The sequence below is a fragment of the Plectropomus leopardus genome, chromosome 14 (assembly GCF_026936395.1).
Source record: "Plectropomus leopardus strain MGB_pleo_1.0 chromosome 14, ASM2693639v1, whole genome shotgun sequence".
Lineage (NCBI taxonomy): Eukaryota > Metazoa > Chordata > Actinopteri > Perciformes > Serranidae > Plectropomus > Plectropomus leopardus.
The window spans coordinates 28,274,808-28,299,169 of record NC_142189.1 but is presented as its reverse complement, the minus strand read 5'-3'; the positions used below and the strand labels follow the sequence as shown (position 1 = coordinate 28,299,169).

At 40.0% G+C, this 24,362-nt stretch overlaps 1 protein-coding gene across 1 annotated transcript; it reads left to right on the top strand.

The window, feature by feature from the left end:
- The first annotated feature begins 3,729 nt into the window (after window positions 1-3,729).
- Window positions 3,730-23,294, top strand: fbxo33 (F-box protein 33). The gene is made up of 6 exons (XM_042500302.2): window positions 3,730-4,510; window positions 7,378-7,488; window positions 10,608-10,768; window positions 10,937-11,145; window positions 11,356-11,653; window positions 13,610-23,294. Exons 1-6 carry the CDS (start codon window positions 4,077-4,079, stop codon window positions 13,873-13,875), a joined length of 1,479 nt encoding a protein of 492 aa, XP_042356236.1. The 5' UTR covers window positions 3,730-4,076; the 3' UTR covers window positions 13,876-23,294.
- The last annotated feature ends 1,068 nt before the right edge of the window (window positions 23,295-24,362 follow it).

Sequence of the window (24,362 nt, the reverse complement as noted above, 5' to 3'; positions counted from 1 at the left end):
CTCACAATTGGGCTGAGGAGATTGATAGTTTTGGCTCGTCTGTCCCACACATTGGTATTCAGTGACGTTAGGCTTTATTTGATGCAGTGTGCTTTAATTTCTGAGGAGGGGAAGCGAGTTTTGCCCTCCAGTTAGGGTGCAGGATCAGCCAGCAAGTACCTTGCTCAAGGACACTTTAGTAGGAAGCCAAAGCTTCTGAAAAGATGAAAACTGGGCTAAACTAAAAGATGTTACTTGATAGGAAACTCTGCAGCACCCATGCACCTGAAACAATCAATACCCTGACAAGTACACTGAGACCAAGTATTTGTTTGCCATGGCACAAACAACTTGACATATATGTAGATCAACCAGTCATGCCATGTCATGTTCTGCCCTCTGTCATCTTTGCATCTTTTCCATCAGAGAGAGACACACAACTATGAAAAGTCTTTCTCTAGGGTGGCTACAGTCAACAGGAGCTAGTTAACACTTCTGTGTCTCTGATATTAAGTAAAATCCAATCTCCCCAGCTTAGTTTGGCTGAATAGCTTGGATCTTTACTTACTGTTGCATGTACAGCTTGTTCCACTAAATAAAAGGAGATGTTTAATTACTGCGTCTGTGAACTGTCAAATTGTGAGGAGCACACTGTTTTACCTGTGCCTGCTTCAGCAGTCACACAACAGTATTTGGACAGACTAATAGATAATTTTGCAGCCCAGGATTGGATTTCAGACCCTGATGCTCTACTCATAACCAGACACTGGACACTATCTTCTTATTGGACACTTTGATAATAGAGATAACAGAGCATGTACCTCACAAGTCGAGTCACACAACACGAAATTCTCTATTATACACGATTCATTCATTTGACTATTGATTTCATGTGTTTTATTTATTTGATACCAAACACTTTTATATATATATGAATGAATGACAGATGTGATTATGAATTAAGATAAAATGTTTCATTTCATGTCATTCATTTGCAGACAACTTAGACAGCACAACTATATGCACATACATGTGTTTCACACAAAACCAAATACAGTAGGTCCCCCATTGTGATGTAAATTTATTTTCTCCCTCAGCAGCAGATGGCAGCATGTTTTCAGTTTAGATGACTTCATAAAATGTGTTTGACTCAGAAGATGAACATGGTTGCTTTTTGTTTCTGCATGGGACTGAAGTTCTGTGTAAATGCACACAGGTAACACAGAAATCCCACCTCACCTAATGTAATGACTGAGTGCCTTCAAGACACACCTGTAACTCAGCAGGATTCACTGTCTGTTTATGCTGTTTGTTGCTTTAAAAAAAAGACTAGACTTTCTGTATCCAAGAGCACTCTTTACAAAAAGCAAATTATTTATTCATATTAGTCGAATTATTCAGTCAGCAAATTCCCTTTTTGCTGAGCAGTATGTCCTGTGCGATGATGAATTTGACTGTTTACAATGAAACAAGGACATATGTTGGGCAGAGACTGCACAAACAGCATATAAAAGAGTTACTTAAAGCGCCAAACCTTCTCTCTTCAAATTGTATTGTATACACAGAGGGTCATGTCAGTGTAAATCTTACATTCATATGGATATTCAGGAGAAATCTAAATTTAGCACATGACTTATACCTTTACTAAGAATTATACTTTTTTTTTAATCTTTAACTCACTTATTAACCTTTTTTTCTAGTTTTCCTTTTTATTTTTTATATATGTTTAAGTAGTTTATGAGTTTATGAATGAAAAGGTGACCTTGCTGTGTTTGTATGTATTTAATGCAGTGTAAAATCATAATTTTTCTTGTTTTGTTGTCATTTTTTTAATTAAGATGAGTCTTTAAATTACATATCATATATCTAATCTGTCTTTATTTGTATTTCTTGATAGGGCTGATTGTAAATGTGTGCAATTTTAGTTATTATTGCTATCTATATTTTAAAACATTAATTTAATGTTATCTAGGTAGTTAATGATCACATGATACGTGTCTGCTTTATCATATTTATGACGTGTCTCCTAATTCATCAGAGAGCATGTTGGAGCACATATAAAACACACATTAATACTTTTTAAATCTTTTATTTCTGTTTCCAAAATTGGGACTAGATCTTAACTTCAATGTGCAGTAAGCCTTTTTCTTTCATTTTATACCATCTGCCATATCAAGATAGTTTTCATTGTCACTTAAAAGAGAATAAATGTGACATGACATAAATTAACCGGCAGTAACTAATACATCATAGATCAAAAGCTTCATCTAACACAGTCACCAAAGATAGGCTTTTACATTAGAAATACTTGTTCATATGTTATAAGGCTACTGCAGTCAGTCACTTATGGAAAAATTCTCTATATTATTTTTTCCTTTTCACCAGAATACCCTGTAAGTAGTAAGACTGACAGGGAGGATCTTCTTCTCTTTTTCTCTCCACACCTCATCTCCTCCAAGTAATTCCCTGTCAGGAAACCAATGATTGTGACTGAAGTAACGGACAAGATAGAGGCACAGTGGAGCTGAAAAGTTTTAAGGAGGATTTGGTTCATTGGTGGTGCTGTGCTGAGTCACTGCACTGCTATCTTGTGGTGATAAGTGGAACTGAATAACTATTGAACTCTTCAGTCGTTGCTAACACACCCCAAACGGTGTAAGTCTAAAAATCATGGACAGAAAGGTAACCTGCATAAAGAAACTGAACTGTCAACACAGAAATGTCAAACCGTGATGTTCATGTCTGAAAAGGCTACCTGCACACACTCACCTGATTTATTTACCTTAGCAGCATCACTGCACAGTACAATTACATTAATCTCTTGATAATAATAAATGTGTCATTTTTAAATCTTTTTGTTAAAAAATCAAATTACTATTAGGCTAGGCAAGGCTGCTTTATTTGTATAGCATATTTCATAAAACAACAGTGCTTTACAGAGCAATAAAATATAAAAACATAACAAAGGATACAGATTTACAATAAAGCCTATAACCTCACTTAAATCTGTCTCCCTGCCAGTCACTCATCCTGTACCTCTGTTCTGATTGCTTATTCGTTGTTTGTCTGTTTTGCAACACCTTCTGTTCTACTGTGTAAAGTGTCTTTGGGTATCATGAAAGGCGCTATATAAATCTAAGATATAATAATAACTACTATTCTTATTCTTCTCATTATTATTATTATTATTAAAACAATTAAGAGATCAGAGGTAAATGGTAAAATTAATTACTACATAATTCAATTATGTTTTTAATAAAAATCGCCATTAAAATATCAAAAGAGCAAAGATAAAATGTTTATTTAAAATTATTTAAAATCCAGTTTAAAATAATAATTATTATGAAAGAATTCACTGGAAAGCTGAAGTGAATGTTTATAGATATGATTTCAGTGTGGTGCACAGATGTGAGACAGACAAAATAGCAGGACTGCTTTACAATGCATTCCAGTGTAGAAGCCATGCAATAAATACTACTAACTACTACTATCATGATGCATATCATCTTTGTTGAGACTGTCACACTGTTGTCGCTTTAATTCTGTGCTGTGGTGTGTTTTTGTTCACCCTCTGTAATCGGGGTTAGGAGTAAAGTATGAGCTGCAGGGGTTGTGTTTGGGTGGGAACCAATTCCAAAATAAAGATCACGTGTTGGCTTGACTTTTTTTACTGCCGAGAAATACCGCCCTCCTGCGGAGCATGGCAGTATGGCAAAAATAACACCATTTCAGGACTAAACCATTAATCTGGCAACGAGGTGAGGCTATCACTTATCAACATAAAGCTTGTGAGAATTTCACTAAAGTCTTAATATCGTTGAATAAATATAATCGTAATTTTAACAAATAAAAATGATGACACGTGCCCAATTATAGGCATTTTTTGTAATGTTTGTGAGGATTGTTTTGTTCCCCGTGCATTAAAAGGGAGTGGTGCGGTCCAATAGTATTGAAGGCAAAGCTGAAAAACGGTTTGTTTTCACCGAGAGGAAGAAGCGTTGCTGTAATTCGCCGCTGCAGCACCGATTTTTAAAAACGGTTGTAACATTTAATTTTATACCTGGTTGGTTTTCGGATAGCAGCCTTCTCAGCTCGCCATGGCTCTGTGCGGGGGTGTCGGAGCCATGGCTTTACCTAGCGAGCTTATCGTCCACATATTCTCCTTTCTGTCCGACCGAGACAAGCTCCGGGCCTCGGCCGTGTGTTCACGATGGAGGGAGTGTCTCTTCTACCCCGCGCTGTGGACCGAGCTCAAACTGCGGATAGGTGGCGGTTGTAACGGCGGAGGCTCCAGCTCGGAGGAGACCCCGAAGCTGGAGTTTCTCATGCGTAAGTTTGGCTCCTTCGTGAGGGAGCTGCAACTGGAACTTGCACCGGTGGAAGGCTACCTCAGCCCGCTGAACAACGAGCCGTCGTCCACCAGGATGGACCAGACCGAAAACGACCCGCAGCTCTCCGAGCGATGGAGAGACGCCATGGCCACCTACTTGGACCAGGTGTTGTGTGTGTTCTCCAGCATCCGCAACAACAGGTATCTTTAAATTCACTCAGAAATCCCTATTAGAGTGTGTGTTTTTATTCAATTTCAGGAATTCGCGTGACACCTTCTCCTTTTGTGTAATTTTATACTTAAATGCTGCGTCGCAGTAAGCTAGTAGCTAGCTAGCTAGTTAGCTATAAACAAACGCTGACATTAGGAGTTACGTAATAGGGTCATGTCTTTGCAGTGGAGTTAGCAGCTAACGTTATCTTAATGTTTCTGAAGGCGTCGTTATTATAACAGTATTTTAATGCTTTGCCATACATTTACAGTTATCAAAGAGTGATATATGTATGCTTCAGTGACAAGTCAAAAGCTCTTCTGCGTTTCTTTTGTTGCCAGTCCTATTTTCTATGTAACATTGGGGTCTTCATACCAGCAGATACAATGCAGCACTGGTGGTGGCTAGAGAAGGCTTTGTTGGCTGTGACTTGCTGATATCAGCACTGACACACACATATACAGTGCATGTGTATATGCACATTTAGCTCTGGTATGTCGTTGCACACTGTTTGATGTACCCTAGTGTGTGCTGCATATATAAATATAGTCTAACCACTTGGCTTGATCCAGCTGCTGAAGTTGAAACCTTTACTTTGAAGGTTAAGGTTCCTGATTTCAGAGCAGAACTTCTCTCTGTTATACCTTCTCCCACATTCTCTATTATTCTCTACAGTGCTTTGTATTGTTGACATAGCACCTGTCCAGTGCTGTGCAGTTCATGTCTTAGTTGTGCTGAGAGGGCCGAAACCTTTTCTGTTGTCTGACTTCTTCTCATTGAGTAGTTTCCAACATTTTCCATTCAAAAACCGACTGACAAAACCAGCATGTGCCCCAGTTCTGTGCTGCACAGTAATTCTTACATGGTTTTGAGTTGGAAATGTGACAAAATATGATACATTGAAATGTCAGTTTGCATACTGAAATTGCATGAGTTTTGAATGTGGTTTTTAATGTTGTCTCACCAGGTGTCGTCAAGCAGAAATCTGTGAAAACTTTTGCTTTCTTATTGGAAAGCACCTGCCACCTCAGAATTTTGAAATGGTGTTTCATTGGTTGGTGAATAAGTTGTATACTTTAGTTTGTTGACTTTTTTTGCGTACCAAGGATGCCATGAAGATTTTAATCTGTATTGCAGAGTTGCAGTGATATACCAGTGTAAAGGTATGCCGTAGTATGAAAATTGATGGTTATAATGATGTGCACATCTGCTTATCTACGGTATTGACAAAGATTGCAACCAGACAAAGAATCTCACGTTTATTCTGTTTTGTATTTTTTCAAAGGGAGATTTTTTAAAATGAACTTCTGTTCAAAATGGTTTAAGTTGCAGTTATAACAAAGCATTTGTTCCCCCAAAAAACATTCCTTTAAATGTCATTGTAACCAATATAAAACAATAGTATTATCGCATGAAATTGAAACATTTTTCTAAAATCGTTATTGTACCATGAAAAAATTCCAATACCATTGCAACCCAACCGTAAAGTAGCGCGTTAAAGTATGGCACTGGGAGTCAGATCTAGTCTGTATTGAAAGTCAAATAGAAATTGCTGCAGGGTTTGTGCAGTTTCTAACTTGCATACTGCCATATGCAAACCAGCAATGAAAATCGTTGACTGGTCAAGTGAGTATTTTCAGCAGTTTGTTATAATAAAATGTGTCATACTTAGCTTATGTTATTCCATTGGTTTTCACAATTTTTATCTCTTCAGACCAGTTGACCACTGATAAAGACAAATGCCAGCTGTCATATCTTACTTTACCTCCCATGTTATCAGGTGGTGAAAATGTATTTTTTTACATTCGTTTTGCATTGGTCCAACTCCTCTGGCACATATTCAAAAATAATGAGAATAGATAACTCATTGTTCCTTTGCTAGTGATTTCACACACTGAGTAGCTGCACGTGAGACTGCTGTTGGTTTTACAGCAGAGGCATTTGGTGAAGCTTAGCTCTCAGCTCATTTACAGGAAGTGGGCTCCATTAACATAATGCAAACGGCCCATAGAAGGTATGTCATGTGTAGCTGCCTGACACACATGTTGGCTTATAATTTTTTTCCCACAACTTCCATCCAGTAATCTTGCAAATGTTATCGTCAGAAAAGATGAGTACAGTCTGTTTGGAAGAATGTAATTGGATGCATTGTGACCTCTGCGTTTACCTTGACTGCTTTTCAAAGCATTACTTTTCGCATATAGTCTGCTGCTTGATTGTTGGGAGTCTATTTTGGGTACAAGGATATAAAGGGCTCTTGGCAGCAGTGCAGCAAAGTGCAAGGCAGCCATAATTCTGTCCTGATAGGAGACGACCCAGCGACATACAGGACCATGGCTAGATTAGATTGCACGTAATGGCTATAGTTTTAAGTAAGAGGTAACCCCCATTCTGATGTTGTCTTGATTGGAAATGGTTTTACACCCTGTTGCTTATTCGTGTCACAGCACCCCTTATACATTCCTTGTGATAGAACCAGATACACAACTTACAGGAGTAATGCCTTAAACAAATGTTGACATAGCAGACAGATGACAATAAAATCCTACTTTTGAGATTACTGTTATGTGACTAGTTTGGATCCATAAGTCAGTCTGTTGAGCATACTATCAAACATATAATTGGGTATAATTACTTTTCTTATGTTACAGTTGTCTCAGTAATGACCAGCAACACACACTGATGTTTTTCCATCGTCAATTTTGAAGAAAAAAACTTGCTAAACCCACTTTTGCCAAAGGCAATACTTCTCAAAACATTGAAAAATATTGCTGTAAACTATGACTTGTTGGCATAAATCAGTTTTTATTGAATACATTTTTTGTATTTGTAACATTCTCCCTCTCTCATTCTCTAGAAACCTGCGGAAGTTAAGTCTGTATGGAGACACCTGTATTCTGCAGCAGGAGGGACTGTTGGACAGCTCCAACCTGCACCAAATTCACCAGGGGGACAAAAAGATCAATGAGTAAGCCTGAGAATAGCAACATACATTTCATACATTTCTGTCGAATGTCAGAAATGGTTAGATTCTGTATTTGTCGCTGTCCATCAAGGCATTACTTGAATTGTAAATCAAATGTTTTCTTGTTTTGTTTTTTTATTTTTTTGGACTGCAACCATAATGTATATTGGTAATTGATTGGTTGCAGAGCATGAATGGACAAAATATTTTTCCTGTTATGCTCTGCCCCGGCGACAGCTGTGGCAAGAGACATAGTGTTGAAGGGTTGTCCGCCAGTCCTGCCATATATCTATATGTGCCATTCTCATGGATGCAGCATCTCAGAAACACCTTAGGGATATTTCCTCAAATTTGGCACAAACATCCACCTGGACTCAACATTGACCTAATGTTATTTTGGTGGTCAAAGGTCACTGTGCTCTTCCGTCTGTCTTATTCTTGTGAAAGCAAAATCTCAGGAAATGCCTGGAGGGAATTTCATTACATCTGGCAAAACAATGATCTTATTAGATTTTGGTGGTCAAGGTCAGTGTGACCTCACAAAACACATTTTTGGCCATAACTCAAGAATTTATATGCTAATTTTAACCAAATTTCACATGCTGTGTGTGTGTGTGAACTTTCTTGGTTGATGAGAGGAAATGGCAGAGTAAGTCTCTTGTAAAGACTAAAACTGCACCAATATGGCAACATTTTGGATTTGAAGCCAACAAAAGAGCTGTCCTTGTTGGCTGCAAGTGCTGTTGTTAGCTGAGTGTTCTTCGGATGCTGTGTTTCTTTTTATGCCTGATGCTTGCTCCAAAAGTGCTGCAGTGGAAGAGGACAGTCTGTTTATGAAGTTGAAATGGTGAATTATTTAAACAAAACCTCATTTTTTTTCACTGCAAAAACATAAACACAGTGTGAGCTGTTGGCCATATTGTATGTAATTTCCAATAAATATCACAATATAAAGCGCGTAGTTTCTGATTAAAAAGTAACGTTACAAAGATAGCAAGAAGGCGACTCACCATCTTTTAAGTATTTGTGTCTCAGGTCTGATCTCCAGTGCACAGCTGATTGCTACATGATTTGTTTATATGAAGTAAAAGAGTGCATATTTAATGATTTCAGTGTGGACAGAGAGCTCCAGTGTTATGCAATGCAACATGATAGTTAGACACTCATCTTCTGTTGGAACATTATGTTCCTTTGTGGACTGACTGCTGAGTCAAGTCGGACACCTGATAAAATTCAGTGAACCTGTCCGGTCCTGTGTTTGGCTTAATATCAAAGTGGTTTAAAACTTTTCACACCAACCCAGCCCTAGCCCACATTTTGGAATTTGTAGCTTCATCACAGCAACACCCATATTTGATGCATTGTCTTCTGTCATGGTTACAACTTGCAACTTGACTCGTTGGCAAAGACAAACAGCTGTAGGGCGGTAATTCTCTTTTATATATTCAGTGGATGTTTGTGTGGGTGTATGAGAGTATTACAACTCTTGTTTGGAATAGGAAAAAGCATGTGCTATTGGGTATTTCAGGAGTATAATACATTTTCAAAATGTGAATCTGTTCATGAGACGGTTTTTAGTCATGCAGTCAGTGGGCACACAGCATCTCCAGCAGAAGCAAACCGCAGCACACAGCATTAAACACACTCACTGTGTGTGACCAGCTTTCTGTCAACAAACTGTTGGTATAATGTACCCAAGACTGAGGTGCAGCAGGCCCTGTGGATCACAGAGTCTGAAGAGATAGCGATTGTTTAGAGATTTGTTTTAGAATTGCAATTGATGATGTAATGTTTTTAAAATCAACCAGTATGCAAACATGCTAATTAGTAGATGTTGCATTTAATATACATTCTTTAGAATCTGTGGTAAAATCTGAAGTTCTGTTCATGCTGGTGCTATAAAAAGTGATGATGTCACCAGGGTTATCTCGGCATGGGCTTGGAAACATTAGGCTTTGTTGTTTATGTTCATACATACAGTATATGAACATAATAGTCGGGATACTCAGTTTCAAGACCCATTTCAGCACACACACTCCATTGGTCCAGAACAATATATGGATCATTGCCAACTTTTATAGCTTTTTCTTTTGGTATCACAGGATTTCACATACATAGCAACCACTGTGGGTTTGTTTTGCATCAAAGCAGTAGGTAGTGAAGTGGGTGGCATCACATGGAAATGCAATGCCAGTCTGTATCTTTGTATGTTCTGCTTTGTAGAACAGGTTGAACAGAATTCAGCGGCATTATGTCAGACTTTTTTATGAACCTCAAAGTAGCCAAATAATGCCAAATAAAATGTGCTGAAGTGCAATATGTAGGAGTCGACCAATATTGGTGTGTCAGGGCCATCACCAATACTGGTTATTAGTAGTTAATGAGAACGCAAGCATTAAGATCTTTCTGTCAATATTTCGAATTTGGAATATAACAAAATCAACACAATACTTTGTTTAAATGCCTTTAGGAAATGTTTATAAAAAGTGAAACTTTCAACATCACACACAGTATATTCCCAGCAATTTTTGAAATATAAAGTCAAATGAAAATTCAAATACAAAAATGAATAAATAAAACCTACAGGTTTTACAAAGTAAAAATTCATCTGACAATTCATCAATTCAATGCTGACACTTTCTTTGCACTTTTTAATAAATTTGATCAACTATCATTAAAATAAAATGCTGATACAGACAATCGGCAAATACCATATATTGGCCCCAATAATTGGCCAGGCCAATAATCTGTTGATCCCTAGTAACATGCCACTCTAGCAAAGTATAGTCTGTGTGTTGAGTAAATGTTCAAGACCACAACAGAGTTTACTATGGTGAAATGTTCTCTTTGGTTTCATGGCTCTGATATTTATATACAGAGCATTCAAATATCACATTTTCTCTGGGCAGTGTTTTTCTGTTACATGTCTTTCTCTTTCTACAAATGCACACTGAGCCTGTTTTTTTTCTGACAAGGGTTATTTTCAGAGTGAAATTTGTCTTAATTAGATTTGAAATGGCATTTTCTGCTCTTGTGGTTTCTTAAATTTCACTAGCAGGAAACTTTAGTCATGCTGGTAAAGTAAATTGAAGCTCATTCTCATCTTCCCCTGTACTCTGCAGAATCCAGCAGTTGTTTATGGAGATGTTGTCTAACAGCAGGCAGCTGAGGTGGTTGTCCTGTAGCTTCATGCTGGGCCTGGTGACTCCCTGCTCCTTAGCCTGCCTGTCAAATCCTTCAGCTGAGACCCTGCAGCACCTTAGTTTACTGGACCACCAGTTGGGTATGTGTTGCTGTGTTTCTGGATCTGTTTATTGTGTAACTCTAAATGCCATTACAGCTTCAAGTAAAAAAAAGGCTTTTAATCCATAACAGTTGAATCCATAGATATGTTAACATTATAGTAATTTTTTATGTTTGTGTAACTTGTAACCTCCTGAATTTCCTTCAGGTCCCCTCATTTCACCATCCGAGCTGGATCGTCTATCTAATCTTCATTCTCTGGCTCTGGATTTTTCTGATCTGACATCTGAGCTTTGTGGTTTGCTTGCATCTCCACGCCGAACTCCACTGCATCGCCTCTCCCTGCTGCTTAATGGCGCTGCCCTGGAGTTCAAACCACTTGAAGGGACCGCTACAGAGGAAGATTGGAAGGCACTGGTAATGCAACATGTTTCTTTGTTTATCAGTTTAATTGATCCACCCGCCAGAAAAATGATTCCAGGTCAGCCTCTTGCTCTATTTGATTACATGATGGGAATGTTTGAAGTGCCCTGTACCAATAAACCAACCGTTAAATAGACACTTTATAACTTAGTGCCTCCGTCCAGATGTGTACATCAGTCAAGTTTACCTGATCCTCCTCCCCAGATTCGTGTGAGTGCCAACCTGCGAGTGTACATCATGGCCCTGGAGGTGGACAGCTCCGAGCTCCTCCGGGTCCTAAAGCCTAGCCTTCCTCTGGAGCGCCTCCACCTCGACAGTTACAGCACACTGGTGACCGACGCCACGTTGGAGCTCATCTCTCAGCAGTACAACAAAACGCTGACTCACTTCCTGCTCCTGAGGGATGACCCCGACTTCCCTGACCTCAGCATCAATCGAAACGAAGACCCGTTGGTCCTCATGGCATGGAGGTGTACTCAGCTAGCTGTACTGGTGATACATGGTGAGTTTGGCTCAATGTTTTGAGGAGTATCAGGTCCATTCTGGTCTTTGTTGGGGCAATGTTATGATGGCACACACAGGTGGTGTAAGTGGTTACATACACTATATAAATTGGTTCAGGCTTTGTTGCTTATCTGAACTGCTTCAGACTCAACTGTGGTTTGGAAGCCAAGAGAAACAGTACTGGTTTTAAATGTGATATTTAATTGCTTCAAATCACACATTGCTACTTTTTTTTTTAACATTATTTTTATGGCATTTTTGCCTTTATTAGACAGGACAGATCAGCAGTGTGAAAGGGGGAGAGAGAGGGGATGACATGCAGCAAAGGGCTGCGAGCTGGACTCAAACCCGCGACTGCTGCGGCACAGACAGTGCCATTATTTATGGGGTGCCTGCTTAATCCACTATGCCACAGGATGCCCCACACATTGCTACTTTTATACATTAATTCCATTTCTGATGCAGAAACCTAGTTTTACATTCAGCCATGCTTGTCAATGGTGATTTGTTTTCAGCAAATCTGATCTTTCTAGAATTGATATGCTGATTTTCATTGGCGTCATTGACTTTACTTGCAGAAACCCAAAATAATGAGGCCCACAGTAGTTTTTTTGTAAGCAAACATGTAGATGTGGATGTAGATGTGTGTAATCAGTGCTTTGCAGCTCACTCCATGCGGGATGTATGAAATTACTATATCATGAACATCATGGCGCTGGTATGAGACTTGCTTTGGCTTTTTGGTTCTTCTTTGTCCCTTTCATGGACAGAATAAAGAAGAATTCACAAATACGTTACATGCACCCATCCACACTATTCTCTCCTGGGCAACAGTAAGTGAGAAAGCGAAGTTTGTGACTTTTTGTATTTACAGGGCTCCAGACTGCTTAAAAATAGTGCCATATTATTAAAAGACTATATTGTCCAGCCCTAGCAAGATGCAACCGCGGCCAGCCATGTATAGCAACTCTAATGTTAAGCTTAATATTTCACTCTTTTTGGCCACTAGGTAACATTACAAGAAACTAGAACAGAACACTAAGGTGTTGAGGTTAGCAGACAGTTAGCCTATTTACAAGTGCAGCAGACACAGAAGAAGTGAAGTCCTTTTTCTGGCCACCTGATTGATTTAAGTCCAATATTCACTTCCTTTTTTTCTCCGTTTTGCTCTCCACCAACTCCTGAGAGAAAGTTTCTGCTTGTTAGCTGCTAAATTCTGTGTTCACAGGTCAGTCACTATTTACTTTGTCTGCCTAGTGTTTGCCGCTGTGCACTCGGCAAAAAGTGTTGGTTTTTTTTCACAGAAAACCGCTTCCTGCTATGTTTGAAAACTAACCTGGTTAGAGTGAAAGTGAGCCAAACATTAAGGTGAGGTTGCTGGCAATGCAAAAACAAAAACAGGATCTGAAGATAACAACAGAGTTTGGTGGTTGCGATCTGTGGCTTTTTCTCTACAAAGGTCATTTTAAACAATGCACATTATTTTGTCCTTCTTTATGTGTGAGAAGCTCATGAAGAGGTTTGCTTATTTCCAAAAGCATGTTGAATGCTGAACACCAGTTAGTCCAGACAAGAAATAATCAGCTTGCTTTGCCTGGGGGCCACTTCTGCAAAATAACAGGAAACCTGGGGCCACTTAATAAACAAACATTGATAATTGATGTACAAATAATTAGCTGACCCCCTCTGTCAGGGGGTCTGGGGGATCCTCCCCTGCCACTTATTTTCAATAAACAAGCTCTATTTTGATACTTTTTATGCACTTTAGTACCTTTTGACTTTCCAAGTACAAAAAAAATATGTAAACCAGAAAATGGTTGGTGGGCCACCCAGCACCTTATTTAATGTCTGCTGGCTGTAAGTTGAGTATTACTGCTGTAAAGCACATTCATTATTTATCCTTAATATTGACAAGATCAGCCCAACCTCCCTGAACACATCTCTGTCTCTGCAGGTTACACTGTATGGTCCCATAACTTGGTGGCCATCTCTCGGCTGCGAGGCTCCAGCCTCCGCATCCTGACCGTCTCTGAGGAGAGCATCGACTTCGATCCGGACCAATCTGTGTGCATGGAGGGCGACCCGGTCCATAACCTGGTCAAAGAAGTTTCTCTGGGCCTCAGCCGCGTCTGGCACCCTTGCCTAGATTCCAGCCTGGTTTTGTCTGAACCTACCCAGCACTTCCACCGCGAGCTGCACGCCTTCAGCTTGGGCATGTAGGCAGGGACGGCAAGTCCAACACATCACAGCCTAACCTGCGTCAAGACCAGGCCAGACTGATCAAGTCCAAGTCAACTCAGACCTCTAAACCAGGCCACAAGCAGACCTGAGGGGGAAATCTAAACTGGATTTTGAAACAATCTCTGAAATACATTTATGTGAAATGATGTGAGCTGATTGGTTTTATTTTACATAATATTATTATTATTATTACAGTAGTAATAATAATATAGTACATTTTGTTTCTTCACAAGGGTTTTAGCATACAATCAAGACCTACCATTTTCCAAATCATTCCCGGTTTTCTTTCTCTTTATTATCCAGCGACTTGGAAAACCAGATTAAATATTTGATGTTTTAAATACATTTTCCAATGAATATCCCCTTTAAAACAGGATATTCTAAATAAAAGTTGTTATTCATCACACCAATCTGTGGTCTCTGACCATAGACAAGGTATAAGTTATGACCATTTTTAATTTTTCTGCTAAAATGGCTCACTCTGAAGCTTCAAACACCCTCTCATCCGACGTGGCCCTGTCTGGTCTGGTCTTGATGGACCAGTGTTTGGAGCTTGTTGTCTCTTCTTCTCCTTAATAACCTCCAGAGCCTCTGTATGATGTAACTTTGATTTGTTTTTCCTTTTTTTCTTCTTTTTATTTGACTGTTTGTCATCCCTCCCTGCTCTGTGTATTATCTTGTTTTTCCTGTGTGGTGGTTCCCTTGCCTGTATAGGCTTTGTGTGTATTTAAATACTCATATATTATTATCCTGCTCACAGCTAGAACAGGACAGGCAGGCGGGTTGAGTGATGGACCAGTGGGATTTTGGGGAGTAATGCATTAGTTTAGTGAACACATTTTATTTTATTTTTATTTTTCGTTAAACCTTTGCTCTGTGTCGGTCTGTCTTTCTGCTCCATTCTAGCAAACGTTGGAGTTTGTAAAGTAACCAATCAGTCACTTCCGGGGTAACACAAACATAGCTGCTGCTTCTGTTGCTCTGAAAGAGCACCGTGTGCACTTGTCCACTAGTTTGAGAGCGTTGACAGCAGGGTGGGAATCTCCACTGTAATGTGGCTGACTGTGGCAGCTGCTGGTTTCAGCAACAACCACGTCAGTGTTATGACTGATTGATGGTCATGTAAACGGGTTTATAGAGCACCTTACTGATGGTGTTATGGAGAATATTGTTACATGTTTGCATCCAACACACTTCCCACCCTGCTCACTCGTCGACTTTTAGGGAAACCTCGCTAGTCGATTGAATAGGGAGCCTCGTCTTCCGACTGACATTCAGAGTCGAACTTTGAAATTGAGCCCGTCACAGTACAACACCCCAGCGCTCTGTTTTATTTTGATTTCTTGTAAGCTGTTAGTAAATCTTTGCATCTCGCTTCTATATCCAGGTTGATTTTAGCTGCCTTTGCTCTCCTTCAGGAATCATGGATTTCTGACTGGTATCACTGGTTCCAGAGCCCTTTTCTATTAAAATGTCAAGTTAAAGAAACGGATCATAACATAAGGGTCTCTGAGATTTAAAAACCCTCAGATAGTCCTTAATTATTCTAAAGAGGACGTAGGCTTTGATTCCATAATGCCATATATATGGAAATCTAAATTCTTGTTGCAGCCACACAGAGAAAACCAGTTTTCTGTGGGCACAGCTTTCCAAGGTGGCAAACCTAGGTTTTGCAGTCATGCCAGCATATTTGTAGGCCGGAACTAGTTTTCTCTACAATGGAGTTCCTGTTTCGGAGTATAAACATTTCATGATAACGAACAGGGAAGAGAAAAGAATGCAATGAATGTAACTTAACTTTCATTCTGTCAGCCAGTCAGGTTTTTATGTAATATCGAAGGCCTACTGTATAACTCTGTTTGCCTCAGAGGTTTGGCAGATGCATATCTTGCCACAGCAGCTGCTGAGTAAATGGATTTGGACATTGTAGGTTTCACTTGAAGCCAACAGCGGTTGTTTTTGGGTGGTTTATTCCGAGAAGTGGCACCTACAGCACAACAAGGCTTTGGGCGTATTTCTGTGACGAAAATATTCTGTCAGTCTCAGGTAGGCTTTTAACATCACTTTGATCAGGACAGCGGCGGTGATGATGTCGAGTCCAGTGTGTGAAACAATCAGTGTGAGATATATGTTATTTTTTTAATTTCCTTTTGAGTCACAGTTGCCTTGGAAACAGCCCCTTGTTTTCTGGATACAGTTGTTGTTGTTGTTGTTGTTGTTTATGATGTTGTTTATCTTGCCATCTGATAAACCCTCGTTCCACCTCGGTTTTGGGGGGGGATCAGTTAACCTAATCATACATTTGTTTTCAAAGATTAAGGTTGATAAAGACTGAAGAATGGCAAAAACCAGTTTGCTCATTGCACATGTTTTATATCTGCAGTCGATGTTGTGGGGGACGGAGAGCAGCTGTGGAGGGAAGGGGATCCATGCTGCCAATAAGCGGACCTGCTGGGCCCAATTAACGTCTGAACTGAATGTAGTTGATTTTCTGGGGTGAGATCATTTCTGCCTGGAACATTGGATCTCTTGGGTGTGCAACTGTTTTCTCAGGCTGTCATTAATGCCTGCAAAGGCGACTTGAATCATAGTCGTTTTTAGTGTCGGATTCTAGCTTTTGACAATTACGACTACAGGTGAGTGGCGTTGCCTTTGCCCTAATAACTGAATTTAATGTTCTCTCACTCTGTCGAAGTACAAGCGTGCCATGATTAGGGCCCCAGCCGGGCATTGCCGACTAAATATCTTGCAAGTACGAAGAGATAACTAGGCCGAGTATGGTTACATCTGACCTCCAGTGTTGTGACTGCTTAATGATGATCACAGCTTTGGCACAGTGTTTTCTTGTTAAGGCGTTTCTTGAGCTGAGTTGGGATTTTTACCAGAAAAGTCAGTTAAGTACGCCCGTGGAGCCCCATACTTTGATAAGTAAATGCTGTCAACTTGTCATTGTTGGGAAAGTTACCCTCACTTGTTTTGCACACCACGGCGCTTTAGAGGTCGGGGCAATGGCATTGCAGACTGTGAAGGACCATATCTGTAGTTTCCGAGGTTGACCTGTTTTTTTTTTTGTTTTGTTTTTTTTGTTCGTTTTTTTTCTACGGACTGATATGGATCCTGAGTTATAAAGTGCCCCAGCAGCACTTTGCTTGGTTCAGAAATGAATTGGTCCCAGTGGCGGGCCAGTGGTTACCAAATGTTTGCTCATCTGTTTCGGGACCTTGATGGTGTAGCCATGATAATCTCTCTAGCCCTTGGTCCATATCTCAGGATAAATGCACTCTGGTACCAAGAGTTCCTTTTAAAGGCTGTAAGTGGCTGTAAATGGAGCTGCACACTCAAACACTCAGAGAGGAAAGCAATGCCAACATTACACATACAGACCAAAATATGTTGGTTTTTATCTCATATTCTTCTTCCTCAACTCTAATATTTCCTCTTCATCTTGTTTTAGAGCTCAGCTTTGCTCCTTAATGTGAGATATAAGCTGTTTATGTTGTGTGTAGGCATCACCTTATAAGGAGGGGTAATCACAGCAATTTACAGTAGATACAATTTCCAACCAGATAGTCATCTGAGCTGAGCACATAGATTTTTACAAACAGCTAATTTTAAAAAGACATTTTTACAAACGCCACCCTCACTTACCTTGTGTGCTTTCTCTTCTGGTTCCTGTCTCAGTCCCCGCTTGTTATTGGCTCCAAACTAGTAGTCGGATCGCTCTGTTTGGGCAGTTCAACCCAGAATAAAAGGAGGGGCTGTGGGGTTTTTTTTTTTTGTTCTAAACTTAATTCAGCTCAAGCAGAATTTTCATTTAACTTAAATATTTCCATTTGGATGACTTACTAAAAGTACCATTCTAATAATTAATTCAACTCATCCGTTTTTTTTCTTTTAAATGAGTCTGTATCTTTGTATCATTCTGTGTTCCCTCTCTAAATTCAGATTTTTTTTTGAGGGTCCATGAACATAGCACAGGTGGAGCTCTCCATGAGTTCTTTTTTTCTTCAGCAGCAGTTTGTGACTCCTGGGTGGATAATTGATCTGTCGATCTGTTCACATTGCTCAGATCGATGGATAAGAGGAGCAGCTGTTGCGAGTGAATGCAAACTTTCAGACCTGGCAGAATGAACAGTTAAGTTTGACTTTCAGTGCTTTCTACTGCTCCATCTGTGCCCAGAGTATCGTTCTCAGAGAGAATGGTGAACGAATACGCAAATAGTGTATTTCAGCAGCGCTTCTGAGGGACGATCCAGCTATATCTATTTGTGGGGGCACATGTTTTAATCATGGCGGGCTGCCACAAATAAGTGAATGTGAGGGAATCCCTACCATACACAAAAAAAGTTAAATTCTTCATCAAAAGTTAATGTTTTGACCATTTTTGATTATAGCATTATTTTTCAGTTATAACAGCAGAGAGAAAGGTGGAAGGTGATGCAGAAAGTTCCTGCAAAACAGTGTCTTCTTTATTATTGCTTCTCGTAATTTTTGTTTCTTCACTAAACCACACTTAAATTTTAGTAATGATGGCCCAGAGAGAGCTTTTCATGAGGAGAGAGGAGGTGAGACAAGTTCTGCCAGTGAGGCAATGCTGATAGGCTCATAACTTTACACTCCCATAGAGTTTGGCAACATAGACAACAAACATTTTCACAGTATGGCACAGCATTTTGAAATCAGCGGAAAAATGACTCATCCCTAATCCTGTTGTGTGACATCACTTATAGCTAAATATTGAGCCATCTTGTGCCTGGAAGCTTCCAGAGTCTCACTGCTTTTCAACCCCGCTGCCCCCAAGCTTTGTGTTGTTGTAATTGTTGCTGTGATTGTTAGTTCACTCTTTAGTGAAGCAGCATGAGATGCTAGCTTGGGTTTTAGAACATGTTTCAGCAGTATGCGCATTTTTAATATCTCTTGAAGGGTTTCTGTTTTTCCAAGTTTTCATTTCCACTTCAAAAGTGAACCCAGTAGAAATATGTGTATACGACTGCGTGTGTGAACGCAGCAGTGCAGCCGTCATATGTTTACTGCATGCATGTGTGTGTGTGTATTTAATGAGAGGCTTGCTCACATTCAGCAGTGTAGTCTTATCACCTCTACTGCAGCAGGAAACAGCACCAGAAATCCGTTCTCAGGGTACAATCAGTTTTCAAGAAGAGGAGGAGGAGAGAAAGTTACAATAGCTCAGGCCTCTAGCTTCACATGAATAGTAGGAGTCACTGGATCTGTTCTCCTCCCTTGATGATGTGTTTTTAAGCTGCCAAAGACCACAGTGGAACAAACTTAAACCCAGACACACATCTATCTTAAGTGCCCATGTACACATACACTGGCAGGAGGCTGGTCCAGTATTCATTCCTTCTCAGCACCTCCTTCTATTCTGACATTTTGTTCTTTTTTTCAGTGGTTCCACTCCACTTTTGGTTTCTTCCACTCAATTCTGACCACTCTGTTGATACACTATGGGCCGTACTGTGCTGGACCAGGTTTCAACAGTCTGGTTGGTGTGAAAAGAGACCAAAGCAGACCTGTGTGTGTAAACAAAAATTTGGCCAATGTGATGTTAGTGGCTGCACCCTATGTTCCAAAATGTAGGATTTCACACTAGTGGCATAAACTGTGTGTTATGGGAGGTGTGGTTGGACATTTATAAGGGCGAGCAGCGTTGTCGCACAGCTTGTACAATGTGGCCAAATTCTTATCTGTGAACAGCACTCAGGGTCCACACTGCATGTTGCTGAGGCGTCGCAGAGCAAAGCCTTTCTAGTCCAGCGCAGTACACTTTTAAAGTGTGACTGAAGCACCATATTCTTCCCCCTCTCTCTTTGTTTCCATCACCTGTTTCACTGTGAGGAGTGAGTGAATGTAATCTAAAGGCGAGGAGGACGAGCAGTGTGGTTTAATCTCAGAACACGTCCGGGGCTAAACACTCCCTCTCATGCTTCCTGAAGCTACTTTCTGACAGATTGCAGCTTCCCAGCTGGGTCACAGGTCAGCGTGCCTGATCTGATATGATTCATGGCGAGCCTGTGGCCAAGGTCAGATTTGATGGGAAGTTTTTAGTCCCTGGCTTTTGGAGCTGTAAAGTGATTTGCTGCTAGAGATCTGCTAGGAGCAGGACATTCCACACAAGGAGGGGTCGCTCAGGCCATCTGACTTGCAAACAGTTTACTACATGGCTTAAGTTTCTGCATGACAATTAGACTCTGTGTTTTTTTTTTTTTTTGCTTTGAAAGAGTTCTGTTATTGAAAGGAAGCTAGTAAAGACACCAGATTAGCGGCTAGTCTGAGCAGAGTGGAGGTGTGATACCATTTAGATGTGGTTTTTTAAAGTGTCTCGACCCCTCAAAGGTCGACTTTCTAACGTGTGTTTCCCACAGTGCCAAGCTTTGCTTTCACATGATGCATCCTGAGGCCATTATGGGGCCTTAACTGTCCGGCACACAAAAGGTCGCAAGTGTGAAAGCAGCTTACACTGACTGTGTGCTAAATATCAGGAAGAGCTTTCCATGAAATGAGTTGATTTCACCCATTTGATCAGGTTAAAGAACACAACACAGTAAAGGAAGTTAATCTGCGTATTTAAGCACACACATGATGCACACAGGCCATATTCACTACACACACACACTGAGTCTGGGCTGGGCCTATTTATACACCATATGCAGACAGATGTTTGTGTATGAGCATACTGTGTACACAGAAAGACTGATTGACACACAGCCAGCAGAGCCTTTTTTTAATGAGTTCTGCCATTAAAACAATAGGGTTGAGGGCTCTCGAGGGGAGATAAGGTGTCAGTTTTTCAGGAGACCATTACCAGCAGTTACTGTTCATCGATGTGGTCGCAGCCAGTTCAGTCTGCCCTTTTGATCTCTTTATGTTTTGTTTTAGTTTATTTTTTTATTTCTGTGCTCTTTATATGCATTCATAGAGAAACCCTAGAAGATATCAAGGCCCCTGTGGCCTGATGGGTAATTGAATCCACAGAGCTGGCCTCTAATGTAATCAATCTGATACAGTCGGCCCTTGACAGCTTATTAAAACTGTTGTGATCGCAAAACAGGGATCGTCTGTCCTACCAGGCCCATAAACCAAGAGACGACACTTCTCTGCTAATACTTAATAGCCAATACTAACACACCACTGACACAGACAGATGTGCGAGCGTGTTTTATTGCAGTACCAAAGCAGCAGACTGTGTTAGATCTGCATCAGTGTAAACACACAGGACCAGTTTCACTTCCACTCTGATCGTCGCTCAGACTCAGAGCCAACTTGAGAGTTTGTGGTGTCGACTCTCGGGATGTGTGCAATGTTTTGGAAAGTAAAAAATAGCTGCAGAAAAGAGGTAGTAAGATGGGCCTAAAAAGCTTCCCCTGACCTCTTTTCTGGAAGGATCACTGTTAAGAGACGGGCTTTCCTCTTCACAATGTGAGATTTCAGATGCTTCCTAGTGTTTGTTTGATATTTTTACCGAAATGCTAAGACCATAGACTACTAGCAGTACATGCAAGACCTTGAATAGGCTCACACCGGGCTGGACTCATGCAGGAATGTGAAGAATCTCATTAACACCCTGGTATATGTTTCTGTTACTTGGAGAAAAACACTGGATGTGCATTGCACTGGTATCAAATCAGTCCTGTGTAACAGATATGGATAGGTGTGTGTATAAAGCTTGATATAATCTCAGTGAAGGTTCAAACAGGGCAAGGCCATTAGCAGAAACTGAGAGCCTCAGAGGAAGTTTGGATTCTCCAGTTTTCAATTTCATCCACAAAACTGATTTTCCAGACAGCTGATGATGATGATCTCAGAATACTGGTGATGTTAAGGGTCTCGTCATATACTCGCCACATTATATTTCTAGAGAAGAAACAACAAAATGGCACTGATAACCTGGCCAAACTCTGTCAGTAGCTGTGGTGCACACCCTGGAGGTTGGTGCAGCGCTGTGCTATATGAGTGAACTGATAGATATTCATGCTCAGTGTCAGCCAACTATCTTCATTTAGATCTCAGCTACTGTGGCTCCGATGTTTCTGGCTGCTAAACAAAGTCTTTCTTGTCAAGTCTGGAGAGCCAAACCTCCTAATTAGCCAGGCAGGCAGGCCTGCTGCCCAGTCCAGCCTCACAACTATGCAAGAGGAATGCATATAATCCACTCTTTTTTTTCATTTATTTTCATTTATTTTGTTCTTTTTCTAACTGTCACGCAGTAGAAATGAAAACGTAAACTAATAAGAACTTGCAATGACAATACTTGGCCTTATGATGATTTATGAAATCTTATCATTTTTAGTTTTAAGATCTTTTGATTCTGGTCAGCCAGCCCAGCGACAGCAGCGGTGACGGCGGGCTCACTCTTGGTCTCTGTGAGACTGGCTAGACGGCCCCAGTTTTATCGTGGTACGAATGTTGTGCATTTGTTTAAAATCAGGACAGTTTGCAATAACAGCAGTCTTACTAGTGGCCACAAAGGGGCACAAGCAGTGCTGACAGCGCCCGGCTGCGTCTTTAGAAAACAATAGAGGAAGAAATATAAACTATATAAATAGATATATAAACTCACACAGTGCATATTTGTATAGGTATCAACAATGAATTATCGTGGTATACTCTTATGCAACACATGTCCGGGTTCAATTTATGAACATTTATGAAGTATATTATTGAAAAAATCACACAGACTTTGTAAATCAGATGCTATGTTGTTGTGTGTTTATTTTTTTTTTCTTTGCGAAAATGGTTTTACCATCCTTAATGTTGAATATTCTGAGCGTTATGTTCCTGTGTGATTGTGTTTGTTAAAGTGAGCACATAGCAGTGGGTTTTAACGTCTTTCTGTATGCAGGGAACCAGACGAAAGCCAAGAAAAACGGCTGGAGCAGATTTCAAATTACATACCGCATATAAAAACGTTTCATTCATTTCTTGTGAAATGATACATGCACAGTTTTACAAACAGTTACGTGAGCAGCAGCGTGGATTAAGACTTCTAACCAGCAAAGTTCCACTCCAAAAACGTCCCTTTGTCCATATTTGTCCATACATGAGACCATTGTAGCTGAGAACTCGGCTTAATCTACATCTGTGAGTAAATTTAAAACTGAAACAATATAAAGCCGATTTGAAACCTGCCCAGCTGTTTTTTTTGTTCTTGTCTGCAGGGAAAGAATCCTCTCCAGCTGAGAGGGCAGATTTTTATCAGAGACAACAGTGTTGATCCATGTTTTGGAGAAAAGGGAGGCTACGTTACAAACCTCCATGTAAAACCTCTTAACTGACAGACGACCTACACTTGAGGGGTCAACCTGCCGAATGTTGATTTGAATTAATGTTGAATGAATGCTTCTCTTCTTTTAGTCAGTGAATAAAAGCATTAAAAAGTTGTTTGTTTCTATCGTTTTTGGGGGGTTTTTACCTCTGGTTTTTAGCTTTAGCAGCATTCTGGTTATACACACACACACAGTCCCTGAGACTCAGTGGTGATCCTAAGCCCTTTTTCCATAGAGATCAGGCTTCAGGGTCGCTACTAAGTCCCTTCTTTATAACTCCTGTGAAATTTTATGCAGAACCAAACAATGGCATTATCATGCCACTCCAATGTGTGATTTTAGACAGCGTGCTGGCATCGCAGATATAAAAAGAGGCATGACAGGTGTGCAGTGGTGGAATGCAACAAAGTAATAATACTTCTTTACAGTTCTTAAGTATTTTCTGGGAGTATCCTTTACTTGAAATTTAAATATTTCTGTCAACTCTAACTTTTACTCCAATTAATTCCTAAATATAATGTATACTTAAACTAATTTGCAGTAATCATTGTAGTTTCTTACTGCGAAAATAGGGAGGGAATGGACAAACAGATTATTAACAACATCAGAGGGAATGTACAGTAAATAATATTTATAAATATTATAGTTATGTCTTTAAAATGATCCTACAGAAACAACAACAAATAATTATAGCATCGTCATGTTTGTTTTTGTTTTCTACTTCTCTTTTGTCTTACCATTTTTCAGATAATTTTCTTGTTATTGTTTTTCTTTTACTAATATGTGCCTATCTTTTGGCCATTTTTTGCTAAGCTTTTAATTGCCCTCCTCCTATGCTTTTTTTTTAAAAATCAAGTCATTTTGTTCAAGTTTCAAGGGGTTGGTGTGAATTTCAAACTGTAAACTGTAGTTACAGAAGCTGTAGCCCTTATTTTATCACACATCAGGATTGTGCTTCTTTGAAAAAAATTTGAAAACAGCAACAGGCTTCATCTGAGGGAGAACAGCTGATGAGGAGGGAGCACTGAGTATCAGCTCTTCTCTATGGACCGAGGCAACACATCCCTGCACTGCAGGGCTTTCCCTCCACTGAGAGGGCAACATGAAACACTTGCAAATGAGATTCAACCACTGTCACCATGACAACACAGCAATGGGAAATACAGAGGGAAGTGCTGGTTA

Bases quoted from the DNA above. Each gene is read 5' to 3' on its own strand.
- fbxo33 (XM_042500302.2), top strand. From the start codon at position 4,077: ATGGCTCTGTGCGGGGGTGTCGGAGCCATGGCTTTACCTAGCGAGCTT. The intron at 10,769-10,936 runs GTATGTGTTGCT...AATTTCCTTCAG, and splicing joins TTTACTGGACCACCAGTTGG to GTCCCCTCATTTCACCATCC. The intron at 11,146-11,355 runs GTAATGCAACAT...CCTCCTCCCCAG, and splicing joins AGGAAGATTGGAAGGCACTG to ATTCGTGTGAGTGCCAACCT.